At 34.0% G+C, this 18,771-nt stretch overlaps 1 protein-coding gene across 3 annotated transcripts in view; it reads left to right on the plus strand.

Annotated features, from left to right (window-relative positions):
- LOC138703666 (15-hydroxyprostaglandin dehydrogenase [NAD(+)]-like) overlaps positions 1-18,771 on the plus strand; it is a 54,518-nt gene that overhangs the window by 12,274 nt on the left and 23,473 nt on the right. Inside the window, exons 1-3 of one of the 3 annotated variants that reach the window (XM_069831739.1) lie at positions 148-301; positions 11,934-12,031; positions 12,253-12,379. In XM_069831739.1, coding sequence (XP_069687840.1) covers positions 11,939-12,031; positions 12,253-12,379 — 220 coding nt within the window. In that variant the 5' untranslated portion in view covers positions 148-301; positions 11,934-11,938. Of the gene's footprint in view, positions 1-147; positions 302-8,356; positions 8,376-11,933; positions 12,032-12,252; positions 12,380-18,771 lie in introns of those variants that run through there. The other 2 variants (XM_069831743.1, XM_069831740.1) reach the window with 2 other exon arrangements.

The raw sequence follows: 18,771 nt of genomic DNA on the forward strand, positions 1-18,771 counted from the left end.
AATAATATTCCAATAATGACGACGATAATGATAATGATGATGAGATTTCACGCTAGCAGTAAGTTGGACTTCGCGTGAGAACTTTGACTTAAGGAACGTCTAATTACATAACCTCGTTATCCGCCAAGTATTCATAAAAATAGCTAGTTTATTTCAATATGTTCTATAATTATTATTTTAAACGTAATGGTTTTGCAATTAGGTTTCAAACATTCTAGCAGTCACTACATAAGAGTACACAGTGTTTTACCAGTCTGCGCATAGTATCCTTCAGTTTTCATCACCTTGCTTGCTTCAAAAGGTAAGTAATTCTTTATAATCTGTTATTTTATGACGCTGTATCAACTACTACAGGGACAGCATTTTATTTTTACTAACATTTTTAATATTAACCTGGCTATACCTTTGGATTAATGATTGAGACCCGGAAACACCGTTTGTTACCTCCTTCCATGACTAGAGTTCGATGATACTGGCGTAAAATACAAACAGATCGCTTTACTAGGTACAGGAGGGAAGAAAAGTAGCTCATCCATTTACGTAAAGTAGGAAATATCGCGATTTTGAGTGTAATAATTTTCATTAGGTTTTGTTTAATCAAAATACAGTACAGTATTCACAGTAAGTTTATTACTCACGAACTGAGTTATCCATGCGAACGTATTCATTATGCAGTGTATATTATACTGTCTACAGCACATTAGCGTACGATATAGAGAATGAAGTTAAAAATAAAAATAATCATAATATGGATATTTAAACACATTTTTTAAAATGGTGGCCGTTCATTTCGATACAGGTCTTTTGTGCCTATTATCGCACTATAGACTTTTGCATCTAATTCCAATTACCAGTTTCGTCCTTCATACTTAGTAACTCATGTTGAAATAATACTGTACCTACTCTATAAAAGAGTATCTTACGTACTGTAAATTCAATCTTCACTTCTGCCCGAGCCGCACAGATAAAATTACTCAGACATGCTATCTACTGTCCGTCCAAGTGGTTATGTCGCAGGATCGTAGAAAGGGGGTGAATCACGTGATAGTTAATTACTTAGCGAGGCCCTTTTATTTAAGTTATTTTAAACAGTTGCATAATATTACGTGGACGTCCAATTAATTTCTAACAGAAATTAATGTTTTCAGAAAAGAGCTAAGACAGCCCAGCCATAGTCTTTACAGCGGAGCGAGCAGAAGCAGGTGGGGGAAATCGGGATGCGACGTAGGCAAACGGACGACAGTACCTGTGCGAAAATATGATTCAATATTGGAAATTTTCGTCACTGGAAAACGCGAACATATTTCTGAAACGTACTATAATCACTAACTCAGTACTGCGGCCTTAGTTCTGTGTGGACAGTTGGATCTTAGTTAGTAGAAGGGGTGGGAGTGAAGTATATTCAAAAGCTCAGGTACAATAAAAGTTGAAGTAAAATAAAATGATGTCCCTGTAGATTATTTAAAGTCACTGGAATTGGAGAGAGCGAAATATTTGGAGAGAAGAGACAAATTATTCGCCATGTTATTACCTGACACTCGCTTTCCAGTTGAGGAAAACCTCGGAAAAAAATCCTACAAAGTAATCAGGCCAAGCGGGAATCGAACACATGCTCAAGCGCAACTCCGAATTAGCAAAAAAAAAAAGACTCACAACTATGTTACTAATCGATTCAGAATGCCGAACATATCGCTCTTGAAATTTAGACGGTGTTGGTTGTAGTTCCTGGGTAGCTCAGTTGGTAGAGCGCTAGTGCGCAAAACCAAAGATTCTGCTTCACAGGCAGCTAAACCTAAAAGCCAGATTTGCATAATATATAATGTCACTGTAGGTACGTTAACAGAAAACTACAATTATTTATGTCACACTTTGAGTTTGTGTGCACTCAAAGTTGGGTTTCTGGTGTCTTATCAGCCCACTTGAGGTGTGTGGATATAAAGGGAAAAATTGAGACGGTGTCGGTTGTAGTTCCTTGGTAACTCAGTCGATAGAGCGTTGGTGCTCAAAGTCAAAGGTCCTGGGATCGATAACCGGTCCCGGCACAATTTTTTCCCTTGAAATTATTCATATCCCTCAAAACTTCGGGGCGACCTGGTTGGCGAGTTGGTATAGCGCTGGCCTTTAATGCCCAAGGTTGCGGGTTCGATCCCGGGCCAGGTCTATGGCATTTAAGTGTGCTTAAATGCGACAGGCTCGTGTCAGTAGATTTACTGGCATGTAAAAGAACTTCTGCGGGACAAAATTCCGGCACATCCGGCGACGCTGATATAACCTCTGCAGTTGCGAGCGTCGTTAAATAAAACATAACATTTAACATTCTAAACTTCGGACTTCTAGACACTTGAAGTACTTCCACTTTCAGTGTCGTAAGCAACTGCACTGAACATTCGCGTAATGATTAATCTGAAATGAGGCTCTTGTCGAAAATTATTTGATGAAAACTTATTTTCATGTTTTATGTGAATATTTGAAAATATGTATTTAAATTTTTAAAATTAAAAATACGTGTTTTATGTGAAATAAAATTTATAATATGTGCTCAGGTGACTTTGTCCGAGACTTAAAACACAATTACGAGTTTCTATTACACTGCAAATAAAATATTTATTTATCTAAGAATCCTAGCCCTGAAAAGAGTGCAATGAGGCTCTTGTCGAAAATTATTTGATGAAAACTTATTTTCATGTTTTATGTGAATATTTGAAAATATGTATTTAAATTTTTAAAATTCAAAATACGTGTTTTTATGTGAAATAAAATTTAAAATATGTGCTCAGGTGACTTTGTCCGAGACTTAAAACACAATTACGAGTTTCTATTACACTGCAAATAAAATATTTATTTATCTAAGAATCCTAGCCCTGAAAAGAGTGAAATGAGGCTCTTGTCGAAAACTATTTGATGAAAACTTATTTTCATGTTTTATGTGAATATTTGAAAATATGTATTTAAATGTTTAAAATTCAAAATACGTGTTTTTATGTGAAATAAAATTTAAAATATGTGCTCAGGTGACTTTGTCCGAGACTTAAAACACAATTACGAGTTTCTATTACACTGCAAATAAAATATTTATTTATCTAAGAATCCTAGCCCTGAAAAGAGTGAAATGAGGCTCTTGTCGAAAATTATTTGATGAAAACTTATTTTCATGTTTTATGTGAATATTTGAAAATATGTATTTAAATTTTTAAAATTAAAAATACGTGTTTTTATGTGAAATAAAATTTAAAATATGTGCTCAGGTGACTTTGTCCGAGACTTAAAACACAATTACGAGTTTCTATTACACTGCAAATAAAATATTTATTTATCTAAGAATCCTAGCCCTGAAAAGAGTGCAATGAGGCTCTTGTCGAAAATTATTTGATGAAAACTTATTTTCGTGTTTTATGTGAATATTTGAAAATATGTATTTAAATTTTTAAAATTCAAAATACGTGTTTTTATGTGAAATAAAATTTAAAATATGTGCTCAGGTGACTTTGTCCGAGACTTAAAACACAATTACGAGTTTCTATTACACTGCAAATAAAATATTTATTTATCTAAGAATCCTAGCCCTGAAAAGAGTGAAATGAGGCTCTTGTCGAAAATTATTTGATGAAAACTTATTTTCATGTTTTATGTGAATATTTGAAAATATGTATTTAAATTTTTAAAATTCAAAATACGTGTTTTTATGTGAAATAAAATTTAAAATATGTGCTCAGGTGACTTTGTCCGAGACTTAAAACACAATTACGAGTTTCTATTACACTGCAAATAAAATATTTATTTATCTAAGAATCCTAGCCCTGAAAAGAGTGCAATGAGGCTCTTGTCGAAAATTATTTGATGAAAACTTATTTTCATGTTTTATGTGAATATTTGAAAATATGTATTTAAATTTTTAAAATTCAAAATACGCGTTTTTATGTGAAATAAAATTTAAAATATGTGCTCAGGTGACTTTGTCCGAGACTTAAAACACAATTACGAGTTTCTATTACACTGCAAATAAAATATTTATTTATCTAAGAATCCTAGCCCTGAAAAGAGTGCAATGAGGCTCTTGTCGAAAATTATTTGATGAAAACTTATTTTCATGTTTTATGTGAATATTTGAAAATATGTATTTAAATTTTTAAAATTCAAAATACGTGTTTTTATGTGAAATAAAATTTAAAATATGTGCTCAGGTGACTTTGTCCGAGACTTAAAACACAATTACGAGTTTCTATTACACTGCAAATAAAATATTTATTTATCTAAGAATCCTAGCCCTGAAAAGAGTGAAATGAGGCTCTTGTCGAAAATTATTTGATGAAAACTTATTTTCATGTTTTATGTGAATATTTGAAAATATGTATTTAAATTTTTAAAATTCAAAATACGTGTTTTTATGTGAAATAAAATTTAAAATATGTGCTCAGGTGACTTTGTCCGAGACTTAAAACACAATTACGAGTTTCTATTACACTGCAAATAAAATATTTATTTATCTAAGAATCCTAGCCCTGAAAAGAGTGAAATGAGGCTCTTGTCGAAAATTATTTGATGAAAACTTATTTTCGTGTTTTATGTGAATATTTGAAAATATGTATTTAAATTTTTAAAATTCAAAATACGTGTTTTTATGTGAAATAAAATTTAAAATATGTGCTCAGGTGACTTTGTCCGAGACTTAAAACACAATTACGAGTTTCTATTACACTGCAAATAAAATATTTATTTATCTAAGAATCCTAGCCCTGAAAAGAGTGCAATTGTTTTTAATTAACGTTTAATACTGGTAGCTTTACTTGTCTGACGAAGGATTACTGGTGGCAGCGAAGACAATAGCTCGGAATGATTCATGTGACGCAATCTAGTAACTCAGGCATAGCGGTACAGTTCAGTCCAATTTTCACATCAATGCAATATAATATCGTTGTGGCAGTATTACATAAGTTCAGTTATTGCCTCAACTGAAGTGTAGTGTAGGTAGTAAATCTTGGCGAACATTTATAATTTATATTATTTAATTGGTGTTATATACTAAACGTAAAAGTAGTTGTTTCGGCATGTAATTGTTTGTAAAATGGAAACGCCTCTAAATAAATCAAGCGAAGTGAACCGATCTCAGGGTAGAAGACTGTAAAGGCTATTTTCTTTTATTGCTGTAATTATTGTAATTTTATTACTATATTACTGTATGTATTGTATTACTAGCCGTACCCGTGCGCTCCGCTGTACCCGTTAGAAATAAATATAAAGTAATTACATAATTAAAATAGGACATTTGATGCAGGGAACATTCGTGTTTGATAGAAGGATAAATCGTTTAATATGTTACTTAATTTAAATTGCATCCAAATAATTAAAATGCGATCATTTTGGTCCACAGACACTCATTTGGTGCAATGACAATTCCTTTAACAAGTTTCTTAATTTTTATTACATGCAACCATAGTTTAATGAAGATTGACATCATTTAGATTTAATGTGTATATTTTATTTCACTTGTTATAGGTTTTAATTGAATTATGGTAATAACTTAATTTTAACCCTTGTTTTCTACGTATTCAGTAAATGGCGTTTGGCCCACTATGGTTCTAAATCCTTCAAATAACTTAAATTATATTATATAATATTACATTACATATATTATATTATATTATATTATATTATATTATATTATATTATATTATATTATATTATATTATATTATATTACATTACATTATATTATATCAGAAGTTACTGTAATAACATTATAGCATTATGTCCATCTAGAGAAACTACACTTTCCAATGGTGAAATAATAATTAATTATACAAATCGGTTAATTTAGCTTCCGATATTACCTCATACAAACACAGAAACATTCTCTGTAGGCTATCTTTCATAGCTTTCGATTGTTGCTGTCCAAGGCCCCTTATAGACGAAGTCATTTGTTTTTTAATTCATTACATGGCCGTGGCAGTTATTTTAATTTTAAAACTAATTTTTCTCATTAAATATCAGTCCTATCAAAATTTTTCAAGGAATAAACCTTATCGAAAATTATTTTTAAAGAAACTTTTGTTATGTAACATGTTTCACAAAAATCAATAATAAGCGAGATATTTCGATTTATTTAATTCAGGCCCCCTTACAACCCCCCTTTTAAATAATGTATTTTGAATGCCATATAGCCTAAAATCTAAGTTACAACGAACTTAATTTATATTCCAATTTTCATCGAAATCCGTTCAGCCATTATCGCGTGAAAAAGTAACAAACATACAGACAGACATACAAACAAAAATTTCAAAAAAGCGATTTTCGGTTTCAGTGTGGTTAATTATATATGTTAGGACCAATTATTTTTGGAAAATCGAAAATCACCAGAAAAATTACGGCTACAGAATTATTATTTGTATAGATTCTCCGAAATCAAACTGTATTTTATTTTTAAATTTATTATTGTTCTATATTCTCTCCGCAAATAATATTGTATTTTATTTTAAAGTTAATCTCTGCTTTGTATTCTGGATCCTAGTGGTCAGCCGTAGATATCAGCCAGATGTCCCAAATTGTGGATTTAGTAGTTGTATATTATGTATCACCGCCACAGGGTATATACTCAATTGTACTGTTAATCATACATACATACATACATACATACATACATACATACATACATACATACATACATACGGCCTGGTTACCGCAGTCGGTATAGCGCTGGCCTTCTATGCCCGAGGTTGCGGGTTCGATCCCGGGCCAGGTCGATGGCATTTAAGTGTGCTTAAATGCGAAAGGCTCATGTCAGTAGATTTACTGGCGAGACAAAAATTCCGGCACACCGGCAACGAAGATATAACTTCGGTAGTTGCGACCGTCGTTAAATAAAACATAACTTTTAACATTTACATACATACATACATACATACATACATACATACATACATACATACATACATACATACATACATACATACATACATACATATTAAAAATGTAAAATTATTGTTTCCAAATACATGTTATTAAAAACATGTAAGATGATAAAACATAAAAATCACTAACTATATCACCAAATTATTAATAAAAAACTCCAGAAAAATCGTTGGTCGCTATTTCGTAATTTCCCCTCAAAACCGCTAGAACTAGCAACTTGTCGCTAAAATTGGTAACACCCCTGATCAGGGACAACACTAAGAAGGAGAGATAACATTACACCACTAACCAGGGCCGGGCATGAGAGCGGCTCCATTTAGTCGGCCAGAGCTGCTCTCGCTCCGCAAGGCACTTCAATTCCAAGCCAGAGCAGAACGCTCACGCAGTGGCGGACTCGCAGTACAACTACCTTCCCTGCATTAATATAACAAGAGCCACGGTTGTTCTAGTCATTCAGTCTGTCAGTACATAACAGTTTATAAGGATATTACATCAATCCATTGTACAGTACAGACTTTACAACACTCTTATTAATTTAATGAAATAAACTTCGCTCTATGCACACACACAAATCATTAGGCTTACTTACATAACTCATACGCACATACTGCAATCTCCTCATCACGGTTCTACAAGAGAGGCTTATGGCTTCCACTTCCCCTACTTGCTGTGGACAGAGTTCATCTGCCAATATAGTTAAACATCGCTTGATGAAGTTACCTTCGTTGAATGTTTTCAATTCCTTTGCAATTTCGTGCCAAATTTTGTAGCTAATTCTCATATCCGATTCACAAAGTGCATTATTGTCAGCCTGTTAATATATAATATAATATAATATATGATATGATATGATATATGATATGATATGATATGATATGATATGATATGATATGATATGATATGATATGATATGATATGATATGATATGATATGATATGATATGATATGATATGACCACAAATTAATACAACTTAAAGAAAATCTTTCTCAGGTACATTATATTAGAGTATTTATTCGATATTTATATTGCATTATAAGTTATTATAGTACATTTAGTAATATATAATTTAAGTTATACAAATATTATGATATATCATAGTATAGTATATTACAGTTCATGATACATAATATGACATATAATATGAATTTTAAAAAATGTGGTATGTATGTATTTATTCACACTGCAAATGGGTAAATATTCGGTGGCAGTGGTAACTAATTACACTCAATAATTACATAATAAGTCAACAGAAAGCCGTCATTATACAGTATTTGCTCAAGTAATGACTGTACTTTCACTTGATAAAATAGCATGTCTGCGTTATCTAACTTCTAACTGCCTGACACTGCCCGCCCTCGTGTGGTGATTAAGTCGCATAGCTTCTATTACAAATGTTCATTCGTCTAGATTCTAGAAAGACTGTTATACCTTGTAGTAGTACTGGCAGTGGCAGTGGCAGTGACAACAGTGTGAGTGGTGAGAGTGGTATTAGTAGCAGTAATGTGAATGTAGTAACGAAAGTAGTAGTAGTAGTAGATTTATTCAATTATGTTATATATTTTTTGTTTCTCTATTTTAAAGAATTTAAACAAATATTTTAGTTACTGTGAATTTTTTATTAATAGTTATAGCGAGGGAGTATATTTTTCGTTGTGATTATTATAATTTCAATAGAAATTCAAATAATAAAATTACTAATAATCAGCTGTGGACTAAAGCAAGGAGATGCACTATCACCTTTACTTTCTACTTTGCTCTAGCTAGAGTATACCATTAGGAAAGTCCAGGATAACAGAGAGGGTTTGGAATTGAACGGGTTACATCAGCTGCTTGTCTATGAGGATGACGTGAATATGTTAGGAGAAAATCCACAAACGATTAGGGAAAACACGGAAATTTTATCTGAAGCAAGTAAAGAAATAGGGTTGGAAGTAAATTCCCGAAAGACAAAGTATATGATTATGTCTCGTGACAAGAATATTGTACGAAATGGAAATATAAAAATTGGAAATTTATCCTTTGACGAGGTGGAAAAATTCAAATACCTGGGAGCAACAGTAACAAATATAAATGATACTCGGCAGAAAAATATGGGAAATGCGTGTTATTATTCGGCTGAGAAGCTTTTATCATCCAGTCTGTTGTCAAAACATCTGAAAGTTAGAATTTATAACACAGTTATATTGCCGGTTGTTCTTTATGGCTGTGAAACTTGGAATCTCACTTTGAGAGAGGAACATAGGGTAAGGGTGTTTGAGAATAAGTGCTTAGGAAAATATTTGGGGCTAAGAGGGATGAAGTTGTAGGAGAATGGAGAATGTTACCCAACACAGAACTCCACGCATTGTATTCTTCACCTGACATTATTAGGAACATTAAATCCAGACGTTTGAGATGGGCAGGGCATGTAGCACGTATGGGTAAATCTAGAAATGCATATAGAGTGTTAGTTGGGAGGCCGGAGGGAAAAAGACTTTTGGGGAAGCCAAGACGTAGATGGGAATTATATATTAAAATGGATTTGAGAGAGGTGGGATATGATGGTAGAGACTGGATTAATCTTGCTCAGGATAGGGACCAATGGCGGGCTTATGTGAGGACGGCAATGTACCTCCGGGTTCCTTAAAATCCAGTAAGTAAGTAATAATCAGACTGCACCCTAGGGTCACCGATTTCTCGAGACTGAAGTTCGGAACGCACGGATTATACAGGACGTCATGACCCATGGGGTGGGAAGGCACTGTGAGAGTACAGTTGGTTTCGTAAGAAATTACATTACCGCCTTTTTAATTCTGCTTGGCGTGGGTCCTTGCAATCACCACACGTACTTGAGATCCTATAAGTAAACAAGTATATTTTATTTATTTTCATTTATTTGATTATTTATACTTACATATTTGTGTTAGTGTTAATTTCACTGTTTCTTAATTCACACTAGTGAGGAAAATGTCGAGAAATAAGAGCACCAACATTCCCTTTAGAACGAACCTATAGAGAAGTTCGGAAAGGAATATTTCCTTAGTAAAGGAAAAAGAAACACTGAATTTTGGAAATTGTTAAAACAGTATAAGGAAAGATAGCACTCAATTCTTTCAAAAGCAGTGTAATAGTAAGCGGTAGATGGGAAATATTTAATTATACAGTCAAACCTGGCCTTCAAAATCAAAATCAGACATAAAACTTGAAAAAGAATTTCATCGGCATTTCTGTATAATGCTGGTACATGCCAACATCCCTTTCAAAAATATTTCAAGGCGTTTCTTGAAAAAATTTTATGTACCTTGTAATTCGGTGCACTGAATTGTTAACAAATGTATTTTATGTAAGTACTGTATATATTTTTTTTCTATTCTGTTCACACACAAATGATTATTTTATATTATTAAAACTTGTAACGTGCAATGTTAGGCATTCATTTTTTGTACTAGAAATGTACTGTGTATATTATATTTGTAAACGTGAACATTTATTTTGTGTCCTACTGTGGCAATGTTTATATGTTGAGACAAGAAGTAATTGCACTCTCACTCTCCCATTCCCCTTGATCTACACAACACAGTGGTGAGTGCGATCGTAACTTAATGCATTTCGATACCCTGCGCCGCATCTGGTAATAATAATAATACGTAGTTGTAGTAATAATAATGTGGTTTCATAGATTCTAACGGCTCCCTCTGGTTCAAAATTTCCATACTTCGCGGTCATTTTCCAGTCTCCATACTGTTAATGTCAACCGCCCAACTTCCTCTCCACGAACGCGTACAGATACGGAATTGAAATTTGGTGCTAGTCTTGATGGGAGTCCACCTGTATGTAAAGCAACAATTTCGCACGACTGTCCACAAGTAGCATAATATACAGAGATTCCTTTTTTAATGCACATAACACAATAAGGGAGCTCCAATTTTTCTTTTCGTATCTGTACACCCCCAACTTCGTATGGTAAGCTAAGTTGTGTATATTTTTATTTTCTGCAATATGAATTTAGTTTTTTCTCTATTTTTCAAAAGTTTTCATTACTGGTCAATGTAGAGTATCCACTGCCCACTGAACGAATATTGGTTAAACGAGCGTTGAGCGACTTCCGCCGATTTTGGAATAGACACCGACGCACTTAGGATAGGTTAGGTTAGTTTAGGCTTTTATTATCCCGTCAAGATGAAGGTGAAAGCGATTGAGTGTGATGTTTTGTTTTCTATGTTGGCAGTTCAAGTGCGTCGGTGTCTATTCCAAAATCGGCGGAAGTCGCTCAACGCTCGTTTCACCCGAATATATCACACTTTTATCACTGCCAATGTTGAGCTATAAACAAATTTTCGCAAATGTAATGTAGAAGACTGCCTACACAAGCAACAAGTTATACTAAATGTTTAGGATTAGTGTAGTGTTTAGGATGTCTCCTATAGTGGGCGGGACATAAATAACATTCACCTAATTACTTAATTGTATTCATACGAGTGTGATCTATAACAGCCTTGAGCATAAAGACGAAGGGGAAATAAAGAAAATACCCCTGCACATGTCCTTTTCGCTTCACCGCTTTATAACACACAGTAAAACATTGTGCATCAGTGGTGGATTTTAGGCGACCAGCGAGATCCGAAAGCTTTAATGCGCGACTTATACAATCCGTCACTCAGCAATGCGCCTTCATGTCTACTCGTATCGGTCCGATACATAACTGTCTCTGCCGGGAAAGGTGGAGGAGGGAGTTAAGGGTTAGTCTGCAGTGACCCAATCGAGTTATTTCCTCCCAGGCCTGGCCTAAAAGCATATGGATCTATTAACCAGATCATTCTAAATAATCTTGAGAAACGTCATAGTAAGTGCTTTAGTAAACTATTAGGCCCACTTGCCTTTTCATCAGAGGCTATTTCTGTTTATTTCACAGAAACGAACACACTAATAAATACATAACAAACAAACCATGGCGAATAATTAAACATACGGACTAGTCTATAGTCTATTAAATTTTGTGCTTACCTGAAGTGACGGGACAAACTAAATTTGGTTTTCATTTCTTTTAGTTAAAATGGATCCTAAGGGAAAAGTAGCCCTTGTAACAGGAGCAGCTCAAGGCATTGGACTTGCTATCGCCAAAGAGCTTCTTCGACAGGGAGTCAAGGTAAAGTACTATTAATAATAACCAAAAGATTACTAAATAAACATAAAGGATTTGAAACTGAAAGCAGTAAATATTTTAACATTGTGAAAATGGTAGTTGTAGGAAGGCTTTCATAGAATATTTCTATCTACATTTAGTAGCTCGAGTATTACTCCGCCACACATTAATACTATATTATTTTCTAAACTAAGGTGAAGTAAAAATTAAAACTTGTTTTACAGGGACTTTCAATATGCGACGTGAATGCATCTAAGGCTGCAACAGTACTGCAAGATCTCGAAAAAGAATTTGGAAAAAATCGGGTACTGTTTATGAAGACCGACGTATCCAAAGGGGAAGAAATTGAAGGTAAATACATTTTATTCTCTGCAAATAAATTAGTTGTTTTACAGAGTGAGTAACGACTTCTGGGACAAACTCTGAGAAGCGATAGAAGACGGAGAGCGACCGTCTTCACAAGTGCAATAATATGAAACTAATATTATTATTATTATTACTTACTTACTTACTGGCTTTTAAGGAACCCAGACGTTCATTGCAGCGCTCACATAAGGCCGCCATCGGTCCCTATCCTGTGTAGGATTAATTCAGTCTCTATCATCATATCCCACCTTCCTCAAATCCATTTCAATATTATCTTCCCATCTACGTCTCAGCCTCCCTAAAGGCCTTTTTCCCTCCGGCCTCCCAACTAACATTCTATATGCATTTCTGGATTCGCCCATACGTGCTACGTGCCCTGCCCATAGCAAACGTCTGGATTTAATGTTCCTAATTATGTCAGGTGAAGAATACAATGCGTGCAGTTCTGTGTTGTATAACTTCCTCCATTCTCCTGTAACTTCATCCCTCTTAGCCCCAAATATTTTCCTAAGCACCTTATTCTCAAACACCCTTAACCTATGTTCCTCTCTCAAAGTGAGAGTCCAAGTTTCACAACCATAAAGAACAACCGGTAATATAACTATTTTATAAATTCCAACTTTCAGATTTTTTGACAGCAGACTGGATGATAAAAGCTTCTCAATCGAATAATAACAGGCATTTCCCATATTTAATCTGTGTTTAATTTCCTCCCGAGTATCATTTATATTTTTTACTGTTGTTCCCAGGTATTTGAATTTTTCCACCTGTTCAGAAGATTTTTTGATGTCGCAAAGTTGACTAACCTAACTCCATTATCATTACTAGTTTACTAGTTACGTGTAGGCTCTCTTTTCCAATAGTTGGTTTAAAAATATCCTCCCGTCCTACTTTAGCATTGAAATCTCCCAATTAAATTTTCATGTGATATCTAGGTAACTGATCAAGAGTGTGTCCAATTCCTCACAGAAGCTATCCTTTATATGGTCGTCTTTCTCTTCTGTATGGGCGTGAGCATTTATAACTATGATATCGCACCATCTACCCTTAGGGGAGAGTCGGGTAGTATCGGACAGCGGGTAATATCGGACAGTGAGTTTCTTTCATCTACCACACGATGATAGTACCTGATTGACATGGTTACGTTTCTGTGATGTCGCATAGAGAATCGTAACCATGTCATTCAGGTACTACCATATGGTGGTACATGAAAGAAACGCACTGTCCGATACTACCCGATGTCCGATACTACCCGACTCTCCCCTAAGTACTAAATACAATAACCTATCACTGATAAATTCGATCTTTTTTACTGCTGATTTTATTCTTTTATAGATAAAGAATCCTATTCCTAATTGGTGATTATCGTTTCCTTCCCCATAATACAAGTAATCTCCTATTTGTGCTATGCCGTTACCATCTAACCTAACATCCTGTATTCCCACGAAGTCTATTCTATATCTAGCTAGTTATTTTACTACTAATGTTACCCCTCCTGTTCTATATAGACTTGTAACATTCCAAGTACCAAATCTCATAATCTTATTCCTTTGCTGTAGTCGTGCCAGAGAATCACTCCCATCCCGAGGCTTATTTTGAAGTTTCGTAACAAGCTGTTTTTTTTACAGTAATGGGTTGTCAGCCCTTCGCCCAACCTCCAAGCTGGAGGACCACCCCTCATCGGCTGTCCGCGACTGTTTATTCAATATATTCACAGCTACCCTCCATATCTGGAGGCCGTCTCCTCGATCCGGAACCTGAGGACGCGCCATGAAATTTATTATTTATAGGATTCGCTAGGCCTATTATCCGCGATTTCCCATATTAGTTTAGGTTTCGGAACTTAAATGGGAAAGGGACTTGGCGAAGAGATAGTAAAAGACTTACGGTGGGAATTTCTCAAATCAAGGAGACGAAAAACCAGACTGAGTGCATTGTTTAAGGCACAAATGGGACACAAAGCATGGATCGACATCAGTGCTAGATTAGTGACACCATCATACTTAGGCAGGGCTGATCATATTAGGAAGTTTCAATGCAGAAAACAAAGAACAGACGTGGCAAAATTTTCCTTTGTAAGCAGCACAATAGTACACTGGGACAGCTTACCTGCGGCAGCCTTTCAGGGTGGTCCTCTCAAAATCAATACATTTAAGGAAAGGTTGAGAAGATTAGACTGAAAATGTAATTTTAAGTGCAGTATAATTATCAAGTTGTGATATGTAATTAAGATGATATATAATTAATTAAGATGACTTGTAATTACTTAAGTTGATATAGTTGGGTTTAATAGAAATACTTATAAGTTAGGTTTACGTTTTGCTTATAGTAGGCGTTATTATAGAATAGTTTTTATTTATAGTCCTAGGTTTATTGCATTTATTTATAGTTAGAATTAAATTTACATTTATTTCATGTTTTATTGCTGTAATTATTATTATGGAGCAGATTCCTATGTAATTAAATATTCTTTTTGCGTGTGATAAAACACAATTAACAAAGTTAAAAATTCCGAATATGAAGTTTCAAGTTTAAAACCCGAATTTTATTTCACATAAAAACACATATTTTTACAAAAAAATTATGTAAATACATATTTTCTATCTATTATAAACACATAAATCTTGGAGTTTTTTTACTTAAATAATTTTTACAAGAACTTTTAAATATTTTAAAACTAAATCAATTATATCACTCAGAAGTACGTTATCTTTTTTAAGAATTCTTGGTTGCTTCGTGTTTCTAAGCGCTGTGTGGCGTATCCGTGATCCATTTTCGTAATAGTATCGCCTGAAGTTCTGAGAACTGCTAGGCAGCATATCAATGTTATTATTAGAGAATAAATTGACATGGACAAGGAGGAGAGATCTTGTAACACAAAATTAGGAATGTTTATTGTTGCTGAAGATGATTTCATTCCACGCTTTGTTTGTGAAACACAACAGATAAGAACTGGGTATGAACATTATTTAATTTAAACAAATCTCTCGCCTCTCGCTCATGTCTATCAAGTAAGGCAATATATCTTGTTATGATTTCCTGTTATCGGGCTTCGTCAATCGATATCCTTCAAGATACACTGAAAGATGGTTGCTTAAAAAACGATTTGGCTTTCCTATTAGGAAATTTAAGCTTTTTGTGTGACACCATAAAATAACTCGGAACATCGAAAAACCTGTTGTCTGAAACAGGGAGGTGCGTGCCGTGGAAATTAAACTACCAGGTTCAGAAGCACAATTACTAAGGGACAAATTCCAGAATGTGTTTAGGAAAAACAGTGGATATAAAAAAATGTGTAAAGTTGCTCAAGTATTGGAGGATGTGCCTGTAGGTGAAATTGACGGTGTACGTGTCCTGTGATGTGGAAAGATCGTTTTCACAGTATAAGTCGTTGTTCAGAGATAATCGGCATGCATTTGTGATGGAGAATTTGGAGATGATCTTTGTTGTTCACTGCAATTCTCGGCCAACTACTAGCACTCAAGTGTGGTTGCTGAATACCTAGTAACATTTTTTTTAAGCTAAGTAAGGTATTTTTGTCATATTTAAAAAATATATATATATTTTTTTTTTATTTTTAGCAAATAATTTCGTACTTTTCAGCACATAAAAAAATTAATATATTTAAATTTTTAGCACATAAAAATCCGCTCCCTAATTATTATAATTTTATTACTGTAATTATTGTAATTTTATTATTGTATATTATATATAACTGCCATGGGTGTATACCCAATTGTAGTGTTAACATGCACATACACACACACACACACACACACACACACACCCTCGCGCGAATACGGGAGAGTACTGTACTATTCTCCAATCTTATTTTTAGTATTTTACTAAATAGTTTGCACACTGATACATTAACACTTAATCCTCTATTATTATTAGTACGTATATACTTTATCATCCTTCTTAAATATTGCAGCGATGTAAGAAAGCAGCCACTCATCTATGTAACTTGGAAGGAAAAACAGTTTTGCTGGAACACTCACCCAACTTAATTTCACCAACATTTGCGTTAGTCCGTAAAATTGCGGTACATTTCTTTTCGCGCATCTCCACGAAATATTTCCCGCACTCATTTTACGATGTTTTCTATATTTTAAATTGTCCTTAACATTGCATTAGACGCCACGATTTGTGACCGTTCTTATAAATGACATTTCACCACAGTCTAGTATATACATTCACGAAGCTCAATACTTACTAAATATGCAAACATAGACTGTTGAAATATGCATCCATAGATAGTTGCTAACCACCAGGATCGCTACTAACGCCTCATCACAGACCCTTTCCCCAGCAGACGATAAAATGTATTGTACTTTTGATATCGTATTTTTTTTTAAATTAACACTTTTCTTCCACTATTGAAATATGAAATACATAAGGTTTATATATTATTTTCATAAAGCATATATTATATTTTATAAACTCACCTTCCTGGCTCTTTCGGAAGAAGGATAACTCTTCTTCTTTTTCTTACAATATTTATAGTACCACAAACGTCTTCTTGTTCCATATTATTATTCAAATTATTGTATTTTAGCCATTTACAGTTATTACAACCGATAACGAACATTTCACAGTTTACACAACTTTTCACAACAAAGCGAAATACGGCACAGTCAATGCCTTTTCGATCTAGACCAGGCCGTAATGTATGTTCGGGTTTTCTATTTCAGTGTATGGAGCTCAGTGAAATATTATAACTTTATTGCGTATCATTGCTAAGTTTTATTTAGTGTAATGTATCCATAAGTTCCGTTTACTTCTTGTTGCGCAATATGTTGCAGAAATAATTACGAAACTGTGTTATTTTAATGTGAAGAGAATTTTACGTGTTAACATAATCTGTTCGTATGAACATAGTTTAGAATGGAAGCTATTCTGAGGTTCGATAAAAACGAATTTATATTGTAATTTTAATTTAGCACATCTACCTTCATTAATTGTAGACATAAAATTTACCATACCACTCCTATGAGTTAGTTACGATTGTGTTACTTTGTCTCTTAGGTAGTAGATAAATACAATAATTCAGTACTCAATTGTAGTATTAAAATACAAATAGAATGTGACTGGTGTCATACATGACATTATGCTTCATTATAATGTATAATTGCGAATATAGGAATATAAGTTAAATATAGTAAACATAACCTGTAATTTCCATATGACATAACATACATACTGTATGTAGTGGCAGGGCATTGGAGACCACTAAAATTAGACAGAAATGGGCAACTGGTACAGTAAACATAACCTATAATTTCAAGATGTCTAAATAGTCGTGCGGTGCAACTGAAAATTATTGACTCGTGCATAAATGAATGTAGAAGAATTTCGCAATATTTAATCGAAATAAAGACAGGTATTACACATACGAACAACGTAATTTTCACACCAAAAATAATATTTCATCTTAATTCGCAAGGAATTATGTCTGAAGTGTCTCCTAATCATTGTTTTAAATTCTATTAATGCACTTACACTACATTTTAGAGAAATATATGTTACTCTTTATGCATTCCAATTAATTTATATGGTTGAAACGCCGCCCTTCGTGATTGGGTTAAGCGAGTCACATGGTCTGCCTTACGGCCTGTATTAGATCACGATGGCAGTGACACAATCTATTGTTCCTAGTACTCACAGCGCTCCAAGCGGCTAGCAACTATCGCGAGAAATGCAAAAAATCACCCCAAGCTTCGTGACTGTATATAGTAGACTGTGATTTCACCTTAAATTCACTTCCTATCACAGCCAGCACTTCCTTCCTATAGCAACACTTCCTTTCAACTGTGGTTATGGAGACATCGAACCGATCAGATACAGTAAACATCGAGCCCCGCCCCTGTTCAGCGTCATCTGCCCCGAACACCGAAAACACATTCATCAGCGCCATCTTCACCAGTACAGAACTTGGTATTACGTTATCAGACGAATTGTGTGGAATTGTAAATGTAGTTTTCGGAGTATCGAAACAAAATTTTTGACTAAATTTTTCGCCTATTTTGCGCATTAGCTATTCGACCATGTGATTAACATGAGCGTTCCAATCAAGATTAGGTTCAATCTGAATGCCAAGAAGTCGAGTTGAATTTGTAGATAAAGTTTCATTACGATTTAAAGTAATTTTAATGTCTACAGTTTTATCACTATTAAGTGAAAGAGAATTTGCATTGCACCAGTTATGAATAAGTAATTGAAGATCATTAACAGAAATAATATCACTGAATTTACAGCTAATTTTTAGTGCAAGATCATCTGCAAAAAGGTAAGGCATCATATGTCCAGTTTTAACGTTGGCGGGTATTGTTAATATACGTACAATAAAAAGAACAGGATCCAAAATGGAACATTGA

The sequence above is a fragment of the Periplaneta americana genome, chromosome 7 (genome assembly GCF_040183065.1).
Source record: "Periplaneta americana isolate PAMFEO1 chromosome 7, P.americana_PAMFEO1_priV1, whole genome shotgun sequence".
NCBI lineage: Eukaryota > Metazoa > Arthropoda > Insecta > Blattodea > Blattidae > Periplaneta > Periplaneta americana.